The sequence below is a fragment of the Neovison vison genome, chromosome 4 (genome assembly GCF_020171115.1).
Source record: "Neovison vison isolate M4711 chromosome 4, ASM_NN_V1, whole genome shotgun sequence".
Classification (NCBI taxonomy): domain Eukaryota; kingdom Metazoa; phylum Chordata; class Mammalia; order Carnivora; family Mustelidae; genus Neogale; species Neogale vison.
The window spans coordinates 188,934,873-188,956,493 of NC_058094.1; the positions used below are offsets into that span (position 1 = coordinate 188,934,873).

General features: G+C 44.9%; 1 protein-coding gene across 2 annotated transcripts in view; it reads left to right on the forward strand.

Moving 5' to 3' along the window:
* NPSR1 (neuropeptide S receptor 1) overlaps positions 1–3,469 on the forward strand; it is a 145,170-nt gene extending 141,701 nt beyond the window's left edge. For both annotated transcript variants that reach the window (XM_044244572.1, XM_044244573.1), the window contains 2 exons: positions 2,335–2,515; positions 3,379–3,469. In XM_044244572.1, coding sequence (XP_044100507.1) covers positions 2,335–2,515; positions 3,379–3,469 — 272 coding nt within the window. The remainder of the gene's footprint in view (positions 1–2,334; positions 2,516–3,378) is intronic.
* The last annotated feature ends 18,152 nt before the right edge of the window (positions 3,470–21,621 follow it).

Below are 21,621 nucleotides of genomic sequence, written 5' to 3' on the forward strand. Positions count from 1 at the left end.
AAAATGCCAAACAGAGCAGGCGCAGTGGGACTCAGCCAGTAGAATAGAGGCCCAGAACAGCAGTGCGGGCAGAGCTGGAGCCAGAGCAGATACAGGCACTGGGGTTTTTAGTCAGTTCTTCCCAGCAGCCAACCAAGTAGCACCAAGATTCTCTTGCCTTCTGAGACAGAAAAGAAAATACTCATCCCCTGGATGTTGAGCCCAGAGATAAGTGTTAGACATGTGTTCCAGAGCCAACATAATTATTTGTAATCAGGAACCATCTGCTAGGCCCTGGGGGTCCTTTCTTCGGGGAGCAGAGATGCCCCCAGACAGTCAGCCAGTGTTAACAGCCCAGACAGACAAAACCAGCCCTTCCTATAACAGATATTCTGTGATGCTCCTTTACTATCGTGCGATGAAATGCATAGTTAACACTATCTACCTAAGATGTCTTCCAAGATAATATGTAATAACACAAAGGAGGACTAGAGAGAAAATAACATATAATAAAAGAGCAGATTTCAATATGTAAATACTTGGCCACGGCTGCCCTAGAAGACGAAAGAAGTAGGCAGCTAGATGTAGTAACAGCTACAAAGGAAAATCAGTACAGGTGTGTTTTCATGAAGATGTGAAAATAAAGCAGCATTGCTGTCAGGGACTTGATTTTCTGAACAGGTAAATAAATCCTGCTGAAGTTCCAAATTAAAGAAAGTAATCTTTCCTCCCTCTGCAAAGGAATTACATTTCTGGAAAATTCACTATTTTTAAAAAGACAGTTGTGTTCATATATAGAATAGAGTTAGGTTTCCAGGCCGGGGTAATTATAAGCAGAGCTCCCAACTGCATAAATGTCCACTTGGGCCTTCAAAGGATGTATGGGACTGCCCCACACAGGAGGACCCGTATCCCTGGGCAAACCAGATCTCCACCAACCCCACACACGTACAAACATAAACACACACATTTTTTTTTTCAAAATGCCCCCCAAAGGCAATTTTGCTCCTTCATACCCCAGAACCACTATTCTAAGCCAACACTAGACTTACCAACTGGTGCCAAGAATGCTCTGTGGTCTTTGTGCTTCAATTGCTCCTCTTTAATCTGTTGCCAAGGCCTGGGGAATAAAGACGCACCAGTCAGTTACAGAGGAAAGTTGGCCCCTGCGAGGAGATGGCAAAGGAAGCATGACTTTTCTGAGGAGAAGTCCTATGGGTGAGAAAGGGGGAGAGGGAGGCTGGAGAGGACGTAGCAAGAAAGCAGAAGAGGGCACATCCCTGTCTAGTCAGCCCCAAGACCGTTCACATTGGTGCGTGTGGATAATAGTCCAGTTCTCCAGAGATGGACATATATGTAAAGATAATTATTATTATAAGGAATTGGCTCACATGATCACAGAGCTGAAAAATCCCAGGGTCTGCAGACCCCGGAGAGCCAATAGTGTAGTTCAGTCCGAGTGTGAAGGATGGCAGGAGAAGAACAGTGTCCCAGCTAGAAGGTAGTCCAGCAGACAGCATGAATCCTCTCTCCTTCAGCTTTTTGTTCTATTCAAGCCTTCTGGGGATTGAAGGGGGCCCACCCACATCGAAGAGGGTGGTCTGCTTTTCTTAGTCTACCAATTCAAATGTTCGTCTCATCCAGAAACACCCAGAAATCATGTTTCACCAAATACCTGGGCACCTCCTGACCCAGTCAAGGTGACCCACAAAATTCACTATCATACTCTGGATCTCCCCGTATACCCCCCATTTCCTCTGAGGATTTGGAGACTAATAGAATCAGGGGCTCACACACATTGATTGACTTGGAGAGGGGTAGAGGGCAGCTCTTTTCTGGAGTGGCAGACTAACAAATGGAAAAGAAAATTAAGAACATGGTGATGAATCCAGATTGTGCTTTGAAAATATTAGGTACCACCTTTCCCCCTGCCATACACCAAGACCAGGAGTCACTACTGGTCAGAATGCTTCCTGTTCTTCTGGGGTTTTTTCTCATGGAATCTCCAAAGAGTTTTGCTGGTTTTCCTTCCACACTATGTGGGATGAGAAGCTGAGGCCATGCCAAGCAGTTCCCGACCTTTCCACAAAGACTCACAACAGGGGTCAAATCAAACCCTCCGTTTACAAATTCACTCAACTCTAGCAACGTTATCTGTGGGATGTGTACACATCCATGTGTATGTGTGCTTGCGTGTGAGTAAACATGACATGGATGTTGACATGCAACAGTTCTGAATATTTCTGAGAGATCGCAGATGCTAAGGAACCTATTTGGAGCTCCACTTGGGGCCACCACTGAAAGCTACCCCCCAGCTGTGGTCAACTACAGTGCTCATGGCTCTCTTTTCCCCAGCCTTCATCTGCTGTTGGAGTCCATACTTCTTCTTCGACATACTGGACAATTTTAGTCTTCTTCCAGACACCGAGGAACGCTTCTACGCCTCTGTGATCATTCAGAACCTCCCAGCCTTGAACAGTGCCATCAACCCACTCATCTACTGTGTCTTCAGCGGCTCTATCTGCTGTCCCTGCAGGTAAGAGGGCCTCCTGCTTGGGTCAGTGCAGAGAGCCACTGTACTTGGATTCTGACATGTGTCTTTTCTCTCAGGGCTCCCTGGCAGCTTGTAGATGAGATGCTTGAGGATCAGAAAATTCCTGTTTATGTACAAATTCAAATCCAGGTCCAGGTCATGGTCCTTGTTATTTCTTCTCTACCACCTCACCTGCGGTAGCAACCATCTCACTCAGGTCATACATAGAACTTTTTGTTTGGAGCTTCCCAGCATGAATTTCCTCAGTACAATATGATGCTGTGAAAATAGCAGGACCCAAAGCATTATTACCATGTTATAGATTAACAAAGGAAGGCTCATGAAGGTAAGTGACATTACTGACGTTATATGAAAAATAAGGACCAACGCTGAAATTAGGTCCCTCCCACAACTACTCAGTCATTTTGCTGTTTTGCAGCTGTTTTACTGCAGAAGCTGCAGGGAGTAGTACAGAGATCCGTAGGAGACAGAATAATAAAATGGTTTAAGGCTTGGGTTTGATGCCCATGGCTGAGGTTCAAATCTGGCCGCTGCTGACTCATAGCTATGTGTTTACCTTGAGTGAGATATTTAACTTCCCTAAAACTCAGTGTCCTTGCCTTTAAAACAGGGCTAGTAGCAGTTCCTACCCAGACTCTGGTGCTGACCCGTGGGAAGGAGTGCTGTGAAGTGTGGGCAAGGAAGGAGTGTGTGGGGGCTGGGGAGGGGGCCAGATAACACATGCAAACTGCTTACAATAGTGTTTGGTCCTCAATATCTCCTCCATAACTATTATCCTTTAACATCCTTGTTTCCTTTTCCATCAGGTCAAATTATTTTCCCTCCCTGATTTATTCTTTCACTAGGGAGCGAACATCAAGAGATTCCAGAATGACGTTCCGGGAGAGAACTCAGAGGCACGAGATGCGAGTTCTACCCAAGGCAGAATTTATCTAGACTCTGAGGCAGTAGGATTGTGAGGCTGAGCCCCATCAGCAATTCTGGGTCCCTGTCACCACCTTGGAGTGGCATGTGGATGGAGCCTGAGCGGACTTCTCCATCCTGCTCCTTCCATCACTTGGGAGAGGCAGGAGGCAAGCAGCCTAGGAGTGTGTGTCTTCTCCATCTGCAAGTATTGGCCAATGTGAGGTCACCAACTATTCATGCCAGCCAGGAAAGATGCTTCCTCCTTCCCTGTGACTCTTGGCCCTCCTTCCCACTGGTCAGCACCAGAACCCAATGGACAGAGACATCTCTGGCCCAAGGTCCATTCTCGAGTAAGCAGAGGAGGCTAAAGTATGGTTTATGATTTGTCAAAAGAACTCAGTGCTTGCCCTCCAGAGGAAGGTTAAAACTGAGGGGTACTTTCTCTGATGGGAAATAATAATAATACTAAAAGGTCATGGCCCCCAGATTTCCCATCTCTGAGAGTTGGGACGTGGGTTTCACAGATCTTTGAGGCTCCCGGACAGCCCCTCCCTTGACACTCCACATTTGGGCGACTCTGGGCTCCAGTCCCCACCCTGCAGGGTCCCCTCTTCCCCCTCTGACTTCTCTGAATCCTCTCTGTAGTTGGGAACTGAACCCCTGTGGCTTTTCCAGGCACGATGTTCCTGCAAGCTCTCTATCCGTTTTGCACGTTGCAGCCATTGTCTATCTAACACCTCGGCCAGAAAGTGCTGGTAGGGTTTATTTTGACAAGTCTGGAGTTTGGTATTTATAAGCCTAATCCAAGTGAAATATGACTAAATGTTTTCTAGTCAATTTTTGCCATCAGATTTTTTCATAAGTGGAAATGGCATAATTTAATTTGATTATATATACATCCCCACCCACGGCTCTGGAATGTGCGTGAGCTCCTTATTTTTAGCCTCACATACATTCTTGACATTAAAATCTCCTTGGCAAAATCCTCCTTCCCAGAATTATTCTGAGCTTAAGTCTTTTTTTTTTTTTTTTGGCCTACCGCTAGAGGAGTCATTAAAATGTGCAGTATATTTTAATAGCACTCCATTCCTCATTATGGTGTCAACCCAGAAACTGCATGTTTAAGGTCACAGTGGCATTTTTTCCACAAACTCTCTTATCAATTCTGTCTGTCCTTAGGGAAGGTATCTCTTTAGGCAGAAATCAGACTCCTCAGTCACCATCTCTCTGAGAATTATTCTCCGAATTGAGGAGACTGAATAATCTAGTTTTATGTCGACACAATAGTTTTGAAGGATGCCTCCCTTTCTGTCCGATCCGCTAAATATGAGCAACCCCGGACGTGTTGAGTGGTCGAGAAGTACTTTTCAACATCTCACTTTAAATCAAGATGTGCCGCAGAAGACCCACACAGAATCGTTGTTAAAATAGCTGCTTGCACGGAAGCCAATTAACAGAGCAAAACCTGGCAGGTGGCCTGGATGGCAGAACAGGAGGCCTGGGTTCTCCTGACAGATGCTTTCAATCTCTGTCAAGTTCTGGTCTGCGAGAGCCATTAATGCCCACCTCATCTATCAGTAGAGTCTGACAGCGAAGGAGAGAGGGGAATGAGGGCCTTTGTGCTCTTCTGAAATGGAATGCAATTTTGTCATTGCTCTAATGCTGTGCCTCTCCTTCCCCGGGAAGACTGGACATCAGCAAGATCATGGCTCACATTGCTGCAAGAGAAGCTGCCGCTGAAATGAAACTCACTCGATAGTGGTGTGCATTCTGGAATCCTCATCTCCCCTGTATCTGCTAAGCTTGGGGAAATATGATTTAGACATTATGAGAACACCGGTAATTACTAGTCTTCTGACCTTGGGAGAAATCATTTAATGTCTTTGGGCGCCCACTGCCTTGTCTGTAAGATGAGAAAAGAGTAAGGTTGGAGCAGATGATCTTGTGGGTTCTTTATAGATAGAGTTCTGAGACCAAAATGGTTTATATGACACCCAGAGAGCCTGACCTTCTGAAATTCTTTCCCCAGGGGACCAATGACTTGGTGACTCAACACCGAGTCATTTGCCCTTTAGAAGGTGTAACTTCCCCATCTATCAATACAAAGTCAGAGATACGTTTCCCAATCGAGAAATACAGTTTGTGCTCCTGGAGGAAATGAGAAGCTTAGTGTTGTGATGTCACTGTGGATAGCCGTGGACCCCCAAGTAGGGTCAGAGCAGTCAACAAGGCGCTGTGCAAAATAAAGATGCTTACTTTCTACACTGAGGCGTCACAGAGGTCTGTGGGTACATCGGGCACAGGTGAAAATTTAGAATAACAAGAGTAGATGTGCTTAATATATTTAGCCGTGCTATGGAAATAGGTGTGTCCACTTCACTGAACTAAATTAAACATAAATGGTAAAAACTTCTCTGTTTTCAGGACTTGGGTGAAGCATAATTTCATTGAAGTTTAATTTCATCAAGCAACGTGTCCCACCATTTTTTCTTTTTCTGGAACGTAGCAACACCTTTTTAATGGCTTTAATTTGAAATCAATCAGAAGAAGGAAAAGTGTCCATTTTATTTTATTTTTTTTAATTTAAATACAATTAACCAACATGGAGTACATCTTTAGTTTTTGACATAATGTTCAATGATTCATTAGTTGCGTGTAACTCCCTGTGTTCATCACATCACGTGCCCTCCTTAATGCCCATCACCCAGTTAGCCCATCCCCACCCCCGGCTCCCTTTCTGGGACCTACAGTTTGTTTCCTAGAGTCAAGAGTCTTAACAAGGTTTGTCTCCCTTCTTAAAGCAAACAAACATGCAGCTTAAACCTTCTTCCCTCCCTTTTTTTGGACAACTTTGTACACACATACACAGAAATGACTTTGCTTTTTCCTTCTGCATGCTCCAAGTGCAAAGGGACCACAAGCCTGGGTCTGCTAAGGAAACAGAAATACAAAAACACTTACAGCAGGAAGTAAAGTGACTCGGTCCTTCTAGAATCGCCTTAGGTGAGCTACAGACCTGCAGGCACCCACAGTTCTTTTATCATCATCTGAATGCACCTCATTTGATATGCAGATCTCCCTGTGTTCCCTACTGCTTTCGATTGCATTTGATTAAAAGGAGATAGCCCCAGTTAGGTGCCAGCCTCCTTGCCTTGGGAATCATGAAAAACCCATGCCTCATTGCTCTGCAATTGCATTTTTAAAACGCATTATCCACAACAGAGCTGGTCCAGTTAACATTTTAGAAGCGCAGCTCCATGCTTGTAGAATGTTAATGTGCACAGTGGCTGGGCTTGTGTCATCTCATGGTTTTCGGACTGCTCAGGGACCCTCTAAGAGGCTCCCAGCCGGTGTGACTCAGCAGCACCGTTTCTACACACAAGAGCACATGTCCAGAGAAAACTAGATGTAGTGAAATTGATCAAAGGTCCTTGAATTACCTGGAATTAGAGAGGATATAGATTACCATCAGCCATCGATATACCCAGAATGCATGTGGTCCTCTCCAGAACGCATGTTGTAACATAATAGAATCGAAGAAGTATATCACTTCTAAACTAAAAGAGGAGAAGGAAAACGGAATGATTAAATCGCTTGAGCAGACTGAAAGAAAGCTAGAAAAGAGAGAAAGGGGGACGTGAAGAGCTGGGACAAGTAAAAAGAGCAGAGGAAGATAACGGGGTTTTTTATCCAAATATATCAGTAAGTATAATAAATGTAAGCAGATTAAATGATCCAACTCATAGTCAATGATCATCAGACTGGATTTAAAACAAACAACAATCTGTCCTTTAAAAAGACATGCCTAAAACAAACAACGCAGGAAGTTTGGAAGTCAAAGAAGGAACCAAGGCATTCAATGCAAACGCTGTTGAAAGAATGCTGGGGAGGACTATGTTAACAAAAGCTACATAGATTTTAAGGCATAAAGCATTAGTAGAGTTAAATAGGGACACTGCAAATGATAACTGTTTTCGTTCAATAGGATGATATAATAATTTTCAATTTCTGTGCACTTAACAGCGTGGTTTCTATTTGCAAAGTGGTCAGAGCGACAAAATAAATAGCCCAATCCATAGCCTCCTGGGGAATTTGATCACATTTAATTCCAGTAACTGAAGCAAAAATTAGAAATGATCTAGATGATTTGAACAATGTGAATAACACAGAAAGCGGCTTCACCCTAACACCCCAGAAAAATCAGGCTTTGAAGCACAAGTGAAACAGTTAGTTACAAAAGTTGCCTGTATACCAGGCCACAAAACAAGCTTCAAAACTTTTGAAAGACTGAGCTCATACAGTCAAGTTTCTCTGATCACAATGCAGTTATGCTAGAAAAATATCAAGAAAGTCGCCATTTATTTGGAAATACACTTCTTGGAACTTACAGTCAAAGAAGAAAGTATATGAAAATTAGAAAACAGTTGCACTAAGTGATCATGGAATCATATGTCAGATGTGTGGATACAGATAAAGTCATACTTGAAAGAGGAAAAATCTAAAGACAATGAACAAATCATCTATTTTGTGAAGTTAGAAAAAAAATCACCAAAACAAACCCAAAGGAAATCTTATCATAAATCTTATAAGTAAATAAATCTTATCTTATCATGGTCTCCAAGGTAGACAAATTAGCAAATGGAGCAAGAAAAGAGTCCAGAAGAAGATGCCCGCATTTGGAAAACTTGATTTTTTTCAGAGGCAGCTCTGCAGAGGGATGGGGAAAGGGTGCTCTTTCTAATACATGACACCAGGACAGTTGGATGTTTACATGGGAGAAAACAGAAATGAAAGCCTCGTGGATTATATGCAAAAGTGATTCCAGGTGGATTATGGATCTGATTGTGAAGACAAAACAACCTTAAGGAGATCATGTAGAAGAATATCTTTACGATCTCTGAATAGGGAAATAGCTCTTAAACAAAATGCAAAAAAAAAGACAACAACAACAAAAAAACACAGTGCATAAAGGAAAAGATCAATACATTTGATTACTTAAGATTAGAAACTCTCTTCATCAAAAGCCATTACAGGATGGGTGAAAAGGCAAGCCGTTGAATGAGAGATAGTGTTTGTAACACACATAACTGAGCAAGAGCGAGTATTTAGAATATATAAAAACTCATGCTACTCAGTAAGAAAAGACAATGGAAAAGATAATGGCAAGTGGGCAAGACTTGGCTTCAGGAAAGAGACAACTCAAATGTCCAGTAAACATGTGTGATGTTCAATCCCATTAAAGGTCAGGAGAAGGTAAATTAAACCACAATGAGAAAATAATATGCACCCACCAGACAGGAAACATGTGTGACTTTGAGAAATATTGAGTACTGGTAAGGACACGGGGCATCTGAAATTCTCATTCTGTTCTGGTGGGTAAATAATTAGTACAACCATTCTGGGAAAATATATGTACCTTTAACTAGTAAACTTTAGGATGCCTATACCCCATGACCTTGAAATTCCATTCCTGAGTACACACACCACAGAAGAGTGTAATTATAGCATCATGATATGTGTGAAGGAGTATTCATAATAGCATTGATTGTAAGAACTCTGGTTGGAGGCAAAGCAAATGCCCACCAGTAGGAGAATAAAGAAAGAGATGATGATGTATTTCACACAGTAGGATACTTTACAGTAATAAAAATGAAAAAAAAAAACAAACATAGTGGCTTACCATAACATGAAAATATGTTTCAAAACATAATATAAAAGTAAAGAAGATGGATACCCAATGATACTATATATAATTTGATTCATAAAATTCAAAGCCACCTGAAAATAATGTTTGGTAATGCACACATAGATGATACAATTCTTAAGCAAAGCAAGAAAACAACTTTTTATAAACGCTAAGACTGGGGCACCTTTGTGGGGGAAGGAAGTGCTACTTTTGAGAGGGGGCACGCATAAGAGGCAAGGACCGGACTCTGTTTCTTGCTCTGAGTGACACTTTACTCATTAAACTATATATTTATATTTCGAGCACTTTTGTGAACGTGTGTCATATTTCACAATAAACAGAGTTTCCAAAACTGTCTTTCAAAAGCCTTCTAGAACAATCATTCTGGAAACAGTGTGGAGAAGGGAACAAGACTGGAAGAGGAGGTAGGGGATCAGTTGGGTCTCAGTTACACACTAGAAACAGCAGAGAGGGCTGAAAGGAAACTCTTGGGTTCCTTCTCTGCATTCAGAGCCAACACGTATCATTAGCATCCAGTAATAGCTATACCAATGCCAACATTGTTCAAAATCTGCAGAGATGTCTTGGCTTCTTCAATGAGCCTTGGGAGTCGATTCAGCGGAAATCAATATTCGTCTTCGGTTCTCTTCCTGCCTGTCAAGGGGCCCTGGAGTCCTTAAGCTTTTCCCACTTCTGTATCCTTCCCGCAAGTCTCCTTCTCTTCCTTGTCCCCATCCTTTCTGCCCTTCCTCATCCCTTAGAGCAGAGCAAGTGTCTGATACACCTGCTAAGATGTTATTCCCAGAGCAGAACTGGACGCAGCATTCCCTGGGAGGTTTACATGTAAGTAGGGAACAGTGGAGAAGGTGCTGCCCCAACCCCAAAGAACGAATCGCCACAGGTGTGTAATTCGGACCCACAATAGGTACCTGGGACAAATATTTGGGGCAGCAACATGTAACTCACACATCCCCATAACTACGTGACTGGCTTTATGGAGGCTGATCAAATGGTCCCAAATCTACCTCACAGAATCACCCAAGGAATTAAAAAGAAAAAAAAGGGGGTGGGGGGGTGGGGGAGATAGATTGCTTGATCTCCAGCCCTAGATTTTTTTTTTTTTTTTATTTGAGAGAGAGAGAGACAGTGAGAGAGAGCATGAGCGAGGAGAAGGTCAGAGAGCGAAGCAGACTCCCCATGGAGCTGGGAGCCTGATGTGGGACTCGATCCCGGGACTCCAGGATCACGCCCTGAGCCGAAGGCAGTCGTCCAACCAACTGAGCCACCCAGGCGTCCCTAGATTTTTTTTTTAATGGGGTTCTGGGCAGAGCCCAGAAACTCCGTATGAATGGCAAGCAACTCGGGTGATTGTGTCAAGGAACTTTCTGTGCAGCTTTCCCGTGGACCGGAAGCCACGAGCCCATGTGCCTCGTGGCTGGACGTGTGCAGGCTCTCGTTGCTTACCTCCATCAGGTTGCCCTGGGTGCGACCTGAGGACAAATGTGTTCTCCTCAGACCACAGCTTCATCACCTTGCTGCCCTCCAGATATCTGGTAGCTAAACTCAAGATAGCTCTTATTTCTTCCTTCCACTCTGGATTAATGGCATTTTCCCCCCAAGATGATAGACTTAATCGAAATCAGTTCTGCACACATGTAGATACCCAAAAGAGAGTCAAGTGGACAAGGATAGCCCTGTATTTTTTGAAGATTTTATTTATTTATTTTAAAATCTTAATATTTGAGAAATATTGACTGGTAATAATACTGGTAAGGAGAGGGGTGGGGTGTAAGGGACAGAAGGAGAAGCAGGCTCCCCGCTGAGCAGGGAGCCTGACTGACACAGGACTCGATCCGACTGACACAGGACTCGATCCCAGAACCCTGAGATCATGACCTGAGCCGAAGGCAAAAGCTTATCTGACTGAGCAACACAGGCACCCAAGGATGGCCAAGTATTTATGTGACATCTGGACCCAAAAAAGAATGTCTCTGAAGAGGTATTTTGGGGGTTCTAACAACATGTGGGTATGCTATCACATCAAAACCCTCTAGAACAGCCTTTCTTAAACCTATTTATCTCAGGACCCCTTTATACTTGTTTATGTGGATTATACTCATTGATATTTACTACATTAAAAATTAAAAGTGAAAAATATTTAATATTTATGAATTCATTTACAAGTAACAATAACAAGCTCTTTCCATATTAACAAAGATATCTTTTATATGGAAAGTTCTTGCACCTTCCCTCCAAAAAATTAGCGAGAAGGGTGACATTGTTTTAACTTTTGCAAATCTCTTTAAGTTTGGCTTAACAGAAGACAGCTGGATTTTCAAATCTTCTGCATTCAATCTGTTGCAATATGTTGTTTTGATGGAAATGTATAAAGAAAATCAGGCTTCACACAAATATGTAGTTAGGAAAAAAAGGAGAATTTTAATCTGCTTCTGCACTCAATCTGTTGTGCTATTACATGCCACGTAACCTCTGGAAAATTCTACCATACACATGAAAGAATGAAAATGAAAAAGGCAAATAGCATCCTAGTGCTGCAATGAAAATAGTTTTGACCTCACACACCACCCCCTGACAGGTCCTCAAAGACACAGCCCTCCACTCTCCAAGATCTGGACCACACTTTGAGGACTGCTGACTTAAAAACAGCATTGGCTTGCTTACCAACAGCTTTAGCCATTACCACTATCTTGGACGCAAATCAGGAACAGCGTGAGGTGGGCAGAGTAAGGGCCCCTAGGTTTCTGTTTGCAAAGCTCCTTAAAGCACTAATTATAGGCAATTCTGATTGAGGCTCCCAGACCACACCAACCTGTCTCTGCTGGGGGCTGAGTTCATCGTCTTATAGCATGTCCAGGACTGGGGACCAGTGATTGCTTAGACTGAGGAACAGAATGGCCAATATTCCCCTCAAAAGTGAGGGCCTTTATTGGGTTCTGAGTGTCAGCAACAACAAATAGCACTCCCCGGGTGCTCACAGGGGCTTGCTAAGTAAGACCCCCCAGACCACACTGTTTAGAATCACAGGTGCTGATCCAGCAACCCTGGTCCCCCTTCACAGTTCTCTGTTATTCTTTGCACCTGTGTTTATCACTTTCCAATATACTATACGGTGTATATTATATACTACATTATATATACATTATATACTATATATATTGTATACTACAACGGTGTACTTATTGATTATGCTTATTGTTTATTGCCTGCATGTGCCCTGAGATAAGGAGCTAGTATATTTTATTCCCTGCTGTATCCTCAGGACCAGAACACTGCCTGAGAGAGAGCGAGTGCCAATAAATGGCAGCTTTATGAATGAACCGATAAGATTTACACATGGAGGGGTGGCGGAGAACCTCAGCTTCCTACAAGTAGGCTCCAACCATGAGAAGGGAAGGCTAAGCTGAGCATGGCCATTTTCTTCTCCCCAAATTCATGATCCAGACTAGGCCATTCCAGTTTCCTTGGGTGATTGAAGGGCAAACAAAGATAAGTTAGGAATGTGACAACTCCATGTGAGAGGAAGCATCAGGAACAGAGAAGCGGCCACTGTGACTTTCCTCAACTGTTCGTTCTCAATCTGTGCTCACCTATGAAGCCATGGTTAGCAGAGTGTGGCCATACTCAGAGGGAGATCAGTTCTGCTGGGACCTTTCTGCTCCTCCTTCCTCAGGCACGCCCCCCTCACCTCCCCAGTGCATGGAGGCCCTTCATCTCCCTGCTGCTTCTTGGCTCTAAGCCCACCCATTGGCTCCATCCTTGATTTCGGGGGCTGGGACTCTGAAGACTACATTTCCCAGGCTCCTTTGACAGTTGGTTCCTGTGAGGTAGGGTCTGCCAAAGGGAGATGGGAAGGAGAATGGAAGGAAGAACACAATCTGGGGAGAGTGGGGGAGCTTTCTTCCTGTCTGAAGCACCAGTCTCGCCGCCTTCTCAGAGTCACCAATAACATCCAGGCTGTACCTCTCCTCAGTTGCCCGGAGCTTGGATCCTAGGATGACCTCCTAGGATGATTCTACCTCTTACGTTTTGTTCCCCCAGTCCTAGGGATAGTAGCAGTTTCTTGTCATTCCTCATCTCTCTACTCCTCCTCCTTTTTGCTCTCCCTGTCCTTTTGTCCTCCAACACTTGTGCACCCAGTTCGCTGCATTGAGTCCCCTCTATCTGAAATACATATGGCGGCTCTTCTCGCTTGACTGGGTTGTCCCTGACTAGTTATGCTCCTTTGTGGGTCCTCCTGGGACCACTGGTAGACAAGTTAGAATTGATCCCCAGAGGGCTTTTATGTGAGTCAGGAAATCTTCATTGATTAAATCTACTATGTTACTGGAAATTTATTCCCCATTCCCTTCCTCTTTACTAATTACATTTTTCCACATTGTCAGTATAGCTAGAGTGACCACATGTCCAAATTCACCCGAAACGGTCCAGGTTTGTACCTGTTATCATGGCTTAATTATTGATAGAGCCTCTTTTCTCTCTCAAAACTATCCTAGTTTGGGTGATAAATTATATGGGCACTCTAAATAGAGACCATTATATGTTCTGCAATGAAATCAAACGACGTTAAAATACTTCGGCAATAAAATACAAATTACAGCATGTTCCAAATTTGAATATCGACCCCTGCTCATCATGAATTTTCTGGAAAGGAATTAAAGCTCAACGATTAAGTTAAAGCCCAAAGATATTAAAGTCCGAAGGACTTAAAGTCCAAAATCATATTCTCTTCCCCTTCTGATTTAAGGTTCAAAGAAAATTAAAGTCTAAATCTCCTCCTGATTTGTTATTCCACTCCTACGTTCTATTTCTCAGTGTTCCAAGGCCATGCACCAAATGTTGGAGTTGAGAGGTTCAAAAATAGCCTCTTTCTTCCTCATGAGAGCTTTGAGCAGATTATAAAATAAAACAAAGGATGACAGAAGGGAGGATAAAACACCCTTATTACAAATAAATGTAGCTTATACCTGCAGTCAAGAGAGCCTACCAGTAATGAATCCTAGAATGAGACATCCTGGCTGTGGCATATACAGCTGCTCACCAGTATCTCTGCAGCCCTTTCCCTAGGCCCAGCTGCACTCTATATACTCAGCTTCTCTTCAAGACAACTCTGCTTAGATGAGTTTTGGCCAATGGATTGTGAGAAGGTCACATACACCCTCTTAGCACGATCCATAAACAATGCCCTTGAATTTTCTCCTGCTTTCCTTCCCACCCCCAACGGCAGACTGACTGGAGAGGACTCTGAGGGCATAGAAAAGGGAGAAGGTGCTCAATTTCCAGAAATTGCTTCTTCTAGCTCTTAGTGTGTCTTGCCTGATCTACCCATCCAGCTTCTGGAAGCATTGACCCGGGATGGGTTTTCCTATGGCAGGGAGTTAGCTGCTTCTGTGAGACAGAGGAGCCTTCTGCACCCTGTGGACAGCCCAAGGCTGAGAGAAAGAGAGTGGGGCTGAGCCGAGTGTGCTCAGCACAGTCTTCCCAGGTTCAAACCAATCACGTTAAGACCCACCTGGTAGGAGGGAACCTCTTTCCAGAGGCTAAGATCATGATGCCTCCATCTGAAAGTATGTGCCCACCAAAGATGTGTTTTCTTTTCTTGCACCTCTTGCTTTGATCACCGACATCATTCCTTTGCTCCCCATCCAGAGTCTATTAGCTCTTTCCCAAGATACACACTCCCACTGAAGCCTCCCTAGCAGGTGTGAAACAGAGGGCAACTGCTTTTGTTTCTCTCTTGAGATTGGCCCATGGGAGCCCTGCCCAAATGCCCTCTGGGCAAAGTTAGATGAAAATTAAAGAAAAAAAAAATGCTTCTTGGACCCCACCCCACCCCCAACCTGCTCCAGATTCCAGGATCCACAAAGGGTTATGCTCAGTAGATATAACAGGAGGTTGTTGGTTTTTTTTTTTTTCCTCTATCTTTAAAGAATGGTGGCATTTGCTTACAAGTCACCAGGCTATTTCTGGGGAAAATTTGTGCTCTCAGCATTTCCAGAGTTCACCTTCCTTAGACCCACCTTACTTCTGCCTTTGCCTGAAATGGAAAGAGAAAAGCTCAGATCTTCACCATAGCAAGAATATATCCTGGAGTGGGCCCACTTCAATGTACTTGCCCCACCCACAGTCCCTTCTGAGGGACACTGTCCTGCTCGGTACTTAATGTGTAGGCCAACATTTGGCCTAACACCATGTGACCTAGTACCTCCTGGCCAAAGCAGATTAGACCAATGGGGTTCCCAGTACATGGGGGTCATCTACAGACTGATCCACAAACTATGGCCAAGGGTCTAAGCCATTTAATAGGAATAAAAACCCAAAGTTCATGATATAGGATTCACACAAGAGAGGTCACAATGGACCATCTCAAGCCCATAAAACAATAAGACCATGAGTAAGCAGAGGAAATTGACTGAGAAAAGACAATGAGACAGTTGTGTGGCAAAATGCAAATGGAGACAGGAGGATAGGGAGAAGGGAGGGGAGAGAGAGAGAGAGAGAACACAGTTTGGAGGGACCCATCCACAGAGATACCTTGGATCCTGACAGTTGTTCAGTTCTTTCCATGTCTAACCTTATATTAACCCCCTTTTCCCTGGACCTGACTTAAGCACATCACGGAGCCTTGTCTGACTAGAACAATTCATTTCTATAATTGTGTTATCAAACTGTGATGAGTGACTCATAGAAAACTATGCTCATATGAGCTTTTTCCTCTTTTTTCCTACCTGTAAGATGCCTTGAGCTACAAACTTTGGGAAGAAGCTGTGAATAAATAATAGAGAGTTCGGCAAGATTGGCACTTTGGGAAGAAAGGAGAATAAGACAGGTGAATCTCTCTGATATTCTATAGGATTCTATGAGGTTTGGCGCTTAGGATAAAAGTCACCCACAGAAAAAATCTATGCCAGGGGCACCTGAGTGGCTCAGTTGTTAAGCGTCTGCCTTCAGCTCAGATTGTGACCCCAGGGTCTTGGGATGGAATCCCTCGTTGGGCTCCCAAGCCTGTTTCTCCCTCTCCCACTCGCCCTGCTTGTATTGTCTCCCTTGCTATCTCTCACTCTCTCTGTGTCAAATAAATAAATAAAATCCTTTTAAAAAGAAAGAAAGAAAGGAAGGAAGGAAGGAAGGAAGGAAGGAAGAAAGAAAGAAAGAAAGAAAGAAAGAAAGAAAGAAAGAAAGAAAGAAAGAAAAAAAAAAAAAAAAAGTCCTGGCCAGACTGAAGAATTCTCCAGTTGGGGCCATGTGAGGAAATGATAAGTACTGGATAATAAATAAATAAATAAATAAATCAGTTGACTTTTTTTTTACTGCTGGGAAGGAGAGACCTAAATCATGTCCTCACTATCACCTTTCAACCCAGGACAGACGCTGATCCCTTCCCACTATGCAATGCTGAGGCCTGGGTGAGACCCTTCTGAGTGACGGCAAAGAGGCTCTGAGTACAAGAGCCAGAGACAAGAGTTGCAGTCACATGGAACCTAGAACCTCAATCCATTCTCAAGACCAACAGATGTCCCCAAGAAAAGGGGTGGTTGTCCTGACAGAGCTGCAAGGGCCAAGAGTCTTAGTGGACAAGCCTCCAAAGCAGGGTGAATAGGAAGAGGGTTGGGTGTAGAATTTAGCTCCATGCCATGCCCTGGAGGGAGTAGCAGAGTGACAGCTGGGAAGCTTGGGAGATTGGATCCCCACATGAGGCCGGAGATCCTGGCACTAGATGACTCACAGTGCACCTTCTGTCCCCATCTTCAGGAAAGGCTTGAGGCTATTTGGGGCCCCAAAGTCAGGAGCTAGAGGGGTCAGAATGTAGGCTTTGGGAAATGCCCACTTGCCGGTAAGGTCACAGGTCCTATTAGAGAAACACATCCAAGTCCCCGTGACCCATACCTGTTATAGCTACAGAGGAGGGCCATCTTTCTTCCAAGAGATTTCCCATTTATCACCCAAGGAGCAATAATGACTATTGATTTTGATCTGGAAATAAGAAAAGGGTCACTGGGAACATTAATGGAACGTCTTCAAGAAGCAGAATCTCTTAAAAAATTCTGAAGCCAGCCGCTTCCCACGCTCAATGGCCTCCTTGTGGAAATAGTGATCCCAGACTGCATTCCAGGATGCATCCAAAACAGTCTCACATTCACTTAAGAGAGTTCATTTATGAAAAGGAGGCACTCTGAAATCAGTGTAAGGAATAAACTAATGAGGCTCATCTACTCCAAATGCAGAAAGTTCAGCCAGTTTTCCTAAAAAACTTCCAATCTTTAGAATTTGTAACACAGGAAGCTATAATATACTGAATTTTTTAAATCCTCACCAAAACAAAGAAGTTAGTGAGGAAATCAAATGAGAGGAAGCTAAAACTGACAGTTCAACTAGCCAACTAACCAAATCATCTGGTGCACACACTAGAATGTTATTAAATAAATCTCTGGTGAATTTCCTTTATTAAAGAGCAAGGAGTCAGAAGAAGAAAGGCAAATTTCAGAAGACTGGGGCAGATGGGGGATGCCAGAAATGAAAGGGAGAGGCGGTATGTATCCCTTAACATCCTCTACAGGAGACCTGGGGATGGACCAGGCGGCTGTACCCCTCAGCACCCACAGATGTCAGATGAACAATTAATTCTTGCTAGCTTTTAGGGGCAGGCTTCCATGAAAATGAGTCCCATGAGGACCATGGGAAGAAGACTGCCCATCTTTTCACCCTGCATGGTAGCAGACATATCTGTTGCCGAGTGACACCCTCTGGCAAATGCAAGGGAGAAAGTGTCCTCTTCAATGGGTGGAGGCAAAAATCAGACAGATGGAGACTGGACAATAAAACAATTCAAGGAAAACAATAAAACAATTCAAGAGGAGATAATATAGGCCCAGTCATTCACAGTGTTTGGAAGATATTCTTCTAAAATGCAAATTTGGTGACATCAGATCCTGTTTAAAATCACTGCCTTTTTCCCAGTCCCACACACCCTGCCTTAGGTCAGACCATAATGAACCAGCACTAGAATGACTGCCGTAGTATAACTGCCCACAGCCTTACCTTGCCCCCTCCCCCACATGCTGCTTTCTGGAATCACACTTTGAACCTTTCTTAGGTTCAGAGGAGGGATGCCTCACAGATCTGTCATGGCTGAGCGTATGGTGTATTCATTGACAGGCAACAGGAAACAACATCTTTCTGAACCCGAACTCATGATTCGTGCCAAGTGCTGCGCTAGGTACTTTCTTATGCTTCATTTCATTTAATTTCATTGCCGCATCCCCTCCTGAGGCAAATGTCAGTATCTGCATTTTGCAGACAAGGAAAATAAGACTCGGGAAAGGTACACAAAATGCCAAAGCCATGTACCCATAAGTGGGACATGGACTCTGAACTTGGGCTCCCTGACATCCTGTCTCACGGTGTGGGCCGGCAGCAGCCTTTCCCTGCCCTTCCCTGTACTCCACTTGCTGTTGGCTCCTCAAAGCCCCGGTGCAACACTAATTCATATGCCTCCCACATCCCATTCTTGATCTGCTATGGTCCACGAGCTAACTAACCATCACCATCACCTTCTGTCCTACCCGTGCCCCCCTTATCCCCCCCACTCATCCTCCCAGACCCCAGAATTTACTACCACCTCAACCCCTTTTCCTGAGAAGAGATTAATAGACCCATGTCCCTGCCCTACAGTATTTCTGAGGAAGGAGGTGGGGCCCAGGCAGGGGCTGTGTGAACAATGGCTGTTATGATGGGACTTTTGGGGCTGGGCAAAGCGTGGCCCCTCACAATGCTTTGCATTTTGTCTCTTAATCATCCCCTGGCCTATCTGGCTGGCTCCCACCCTTGAAATCCCATAATACCCAGGGATAAAGAGCCATTGTGCTTCTTCCCCAAACAGAACAGGGCTGTCATTCCAAATGCAGCTAGGATCCTAGCTTCACCCCATTACTCAACATTTCCAGAGCCGCTGTCCCCACTGTCCTTTAACTCTCCCCCAACAGAGTAGCCAGCCGTCGCCAGGAGCGGAGGCACCTCAGCTTGAGGCCTCTAGGCAGCGTGGTTCTTGATGCCCCTTGGAGAATGGCTTGTGCTTTTCTCTTCAGTTTGGGATTTCCAGAACAACCCAGGCTGGAGGACAGAATGGGAAAAGAATGGCAGGGCCAGGTCTCAACTCCTTGTGATCTCATCCCTCAAACAGACCGACGAGCGGAGGGCAGCAATGATCTTTGAGGAAATTCACCCTTAGGACAGGGCTTCTGGAACTTCAGTACATACAGGCAATGCCTGGGATCCTGTGGCAAGACAGGTTTGGATTCAGCATGAGATTCTGCATAGGTCTGGGACCCCATTTCTGCAGCAAGGCTGAGAAGCTTGCTGGAGTGAGTGAACATCTCGAAGTGTGTGTGTGACCCTGTGCGAGACCCTCTCAGTTGCCACTGGCAGGGATGTCAGCCGTCCTCAGAGTGGACGCCCGAATAGAGCAGCCCCGGTCAGCTGTGACTAAGGAGTGGAAGAGGATAAAAGAGATAATCACAGTCGCTCAAAGGGGAAGGGGGTGGGGAAGGCCCCCACAGTGGGATTAGTCAGAAGGTGAAAAACAGGGCTCAGTCTGTGCTGTGAGGAGTCCCCCGAAGGAGTCCGCACATAGGAAGACTCAGGCCTTATCCATTTCGATGCATCTTCCTGCTTTCCCAGAGTGCTGCTTTCCGTGTCAACTCCAGGAGGCCGGCTCTGCCATTCCCTCCAGGAGAAAACCAGGGAGAAACTCGGTCACCGGCCTCCCACAAGCCGCAGGTGGCCCCATGCCTGGCGCCACTTCTGACGTCTACGACAGCTCCTGGTCACTGGTGGCTCCGAAAATGGGTCACAGCAGGCCAGGCTGTGTCAGAATCACCAGGGAGGCTTGTCAAAACGCAGAGTTCTAAACCCAGACATTCTGACATGGTGGGGTATGGGAAAGAGCCCGAGGACCTACAAACACGGCTGAGCTCCCCAGGCGACGATGAAGCAAGCCAGACTGATTTCCACCACATACTACTACTACGCGACTGTTAAAAGGGATGTTAACAAAAGGCATTCAGACGCCAGGATTATAAATAGTGTAACTCGACTTGTGTGTGTATATATCTATATATGCTTTGTAGTGTATAATAAATAGGATAACTCAAATTTTGAAAATACACGTACGTATTAGATGCATAAATACTAGGCAGTAGGATGACAGGCTTTTCTTTTTCTTTCTTTCTCAGTTTTCTAGGTTTTCTCCAATCAACACATATTCCTTTCACTAATGAATATGTGCTTTTGTGAATGCTGGGGAGCAGATTATGACATATGTGGTGTGGGTTTCCTAAAAATGAAATGCCTCCCAGAGAGGTGTGCTGTTCCTCCCTTCCTTCTGGAGAGAGTTCGCAGATGTCTGCTTCAGTGTACTCTTATTGTCCTGATTGCTGGACAGCCTGACCAGCTTTTGCAAATGAAGGAACACTCATTTCACTGCATTCAATAAATATATCAACTTTTTTGTTTTTAACAGAAGTGAAGGAGGAGGGCGGGGACCTGGGCTTGCGTTCAGGACCGGGCCCCCATCAGCAGGAGAGGGCAGGACTGAGCAGGGAAACTGGGGCTAACGTCAGCAAGGCAGTGCATGGAGGCAGCTGGGGCTGGGGGGGGCGGCTCCCGGGTTCCCCTAGTCCTACCGATGGCAGAGCCCAGCTGTGCTAGAGCTGGCTCTGCTATTGTTCATACCGGGACAGGGTGGAAAGTGGGAGGATCTGGTTTGACCCAGCTTGACTACTTCCTGGCTGTGTGTAGTAACCGGTGCCCAAATGAAACACTTTTCCTCTCATTTTCCCACCTGCAAAAGGAGAATGGGAAAACCCACCTCAAAGTCCCTGTGCTGGTGATGATAACTTAGAAGAAGCCCCATGTGGTATCTGGCACATAGATGGCCTTCAGGAATACCCCTTCCCTGCCTTTGAGATGGGCTCATGTAGTGGAAGGGCAGGAAATGGCAGGTGGTGGGCACCAGGGTTCCCTGGAAGAGCCTGGAAAGGAAGGGCCCAACAAAGCCCAGCAAAAGGAGAAAGTGTTGCCCCATGGCAAACTTGCTGCAGCACCACTGTCCTGGGAAAGGCTCAGACAGCCCAGAGAGCTCCCCGAGAAGCCAGGGCATTGTAGAGGCCCTTTCCTCATCTCACTTCTGCTCTCACACCCAGAAGATGGCGGCGACCTGGGCTCCCTTGTCCCTATGTCTGACAGATAGTGCTGTTGTCTTGAACCAACAAGCAGCTGAGGTCGGGGAGGATTGAAGCAGTGCGCTTGCCTTCCAGGGCTGGTCTCATCACCTACAAGCTGAGCAAGGGACTTTGTTGTTCTGTGCCTCCGTTTCCTCATTTGTAAAATGAGGTTAAATAGCACCTTCTCCAGAAGGCTGCCGGGTCCCTGACACAACTCAATGGAGGCGCTCCACAAAATATTTTCCTTTCTGACTCCT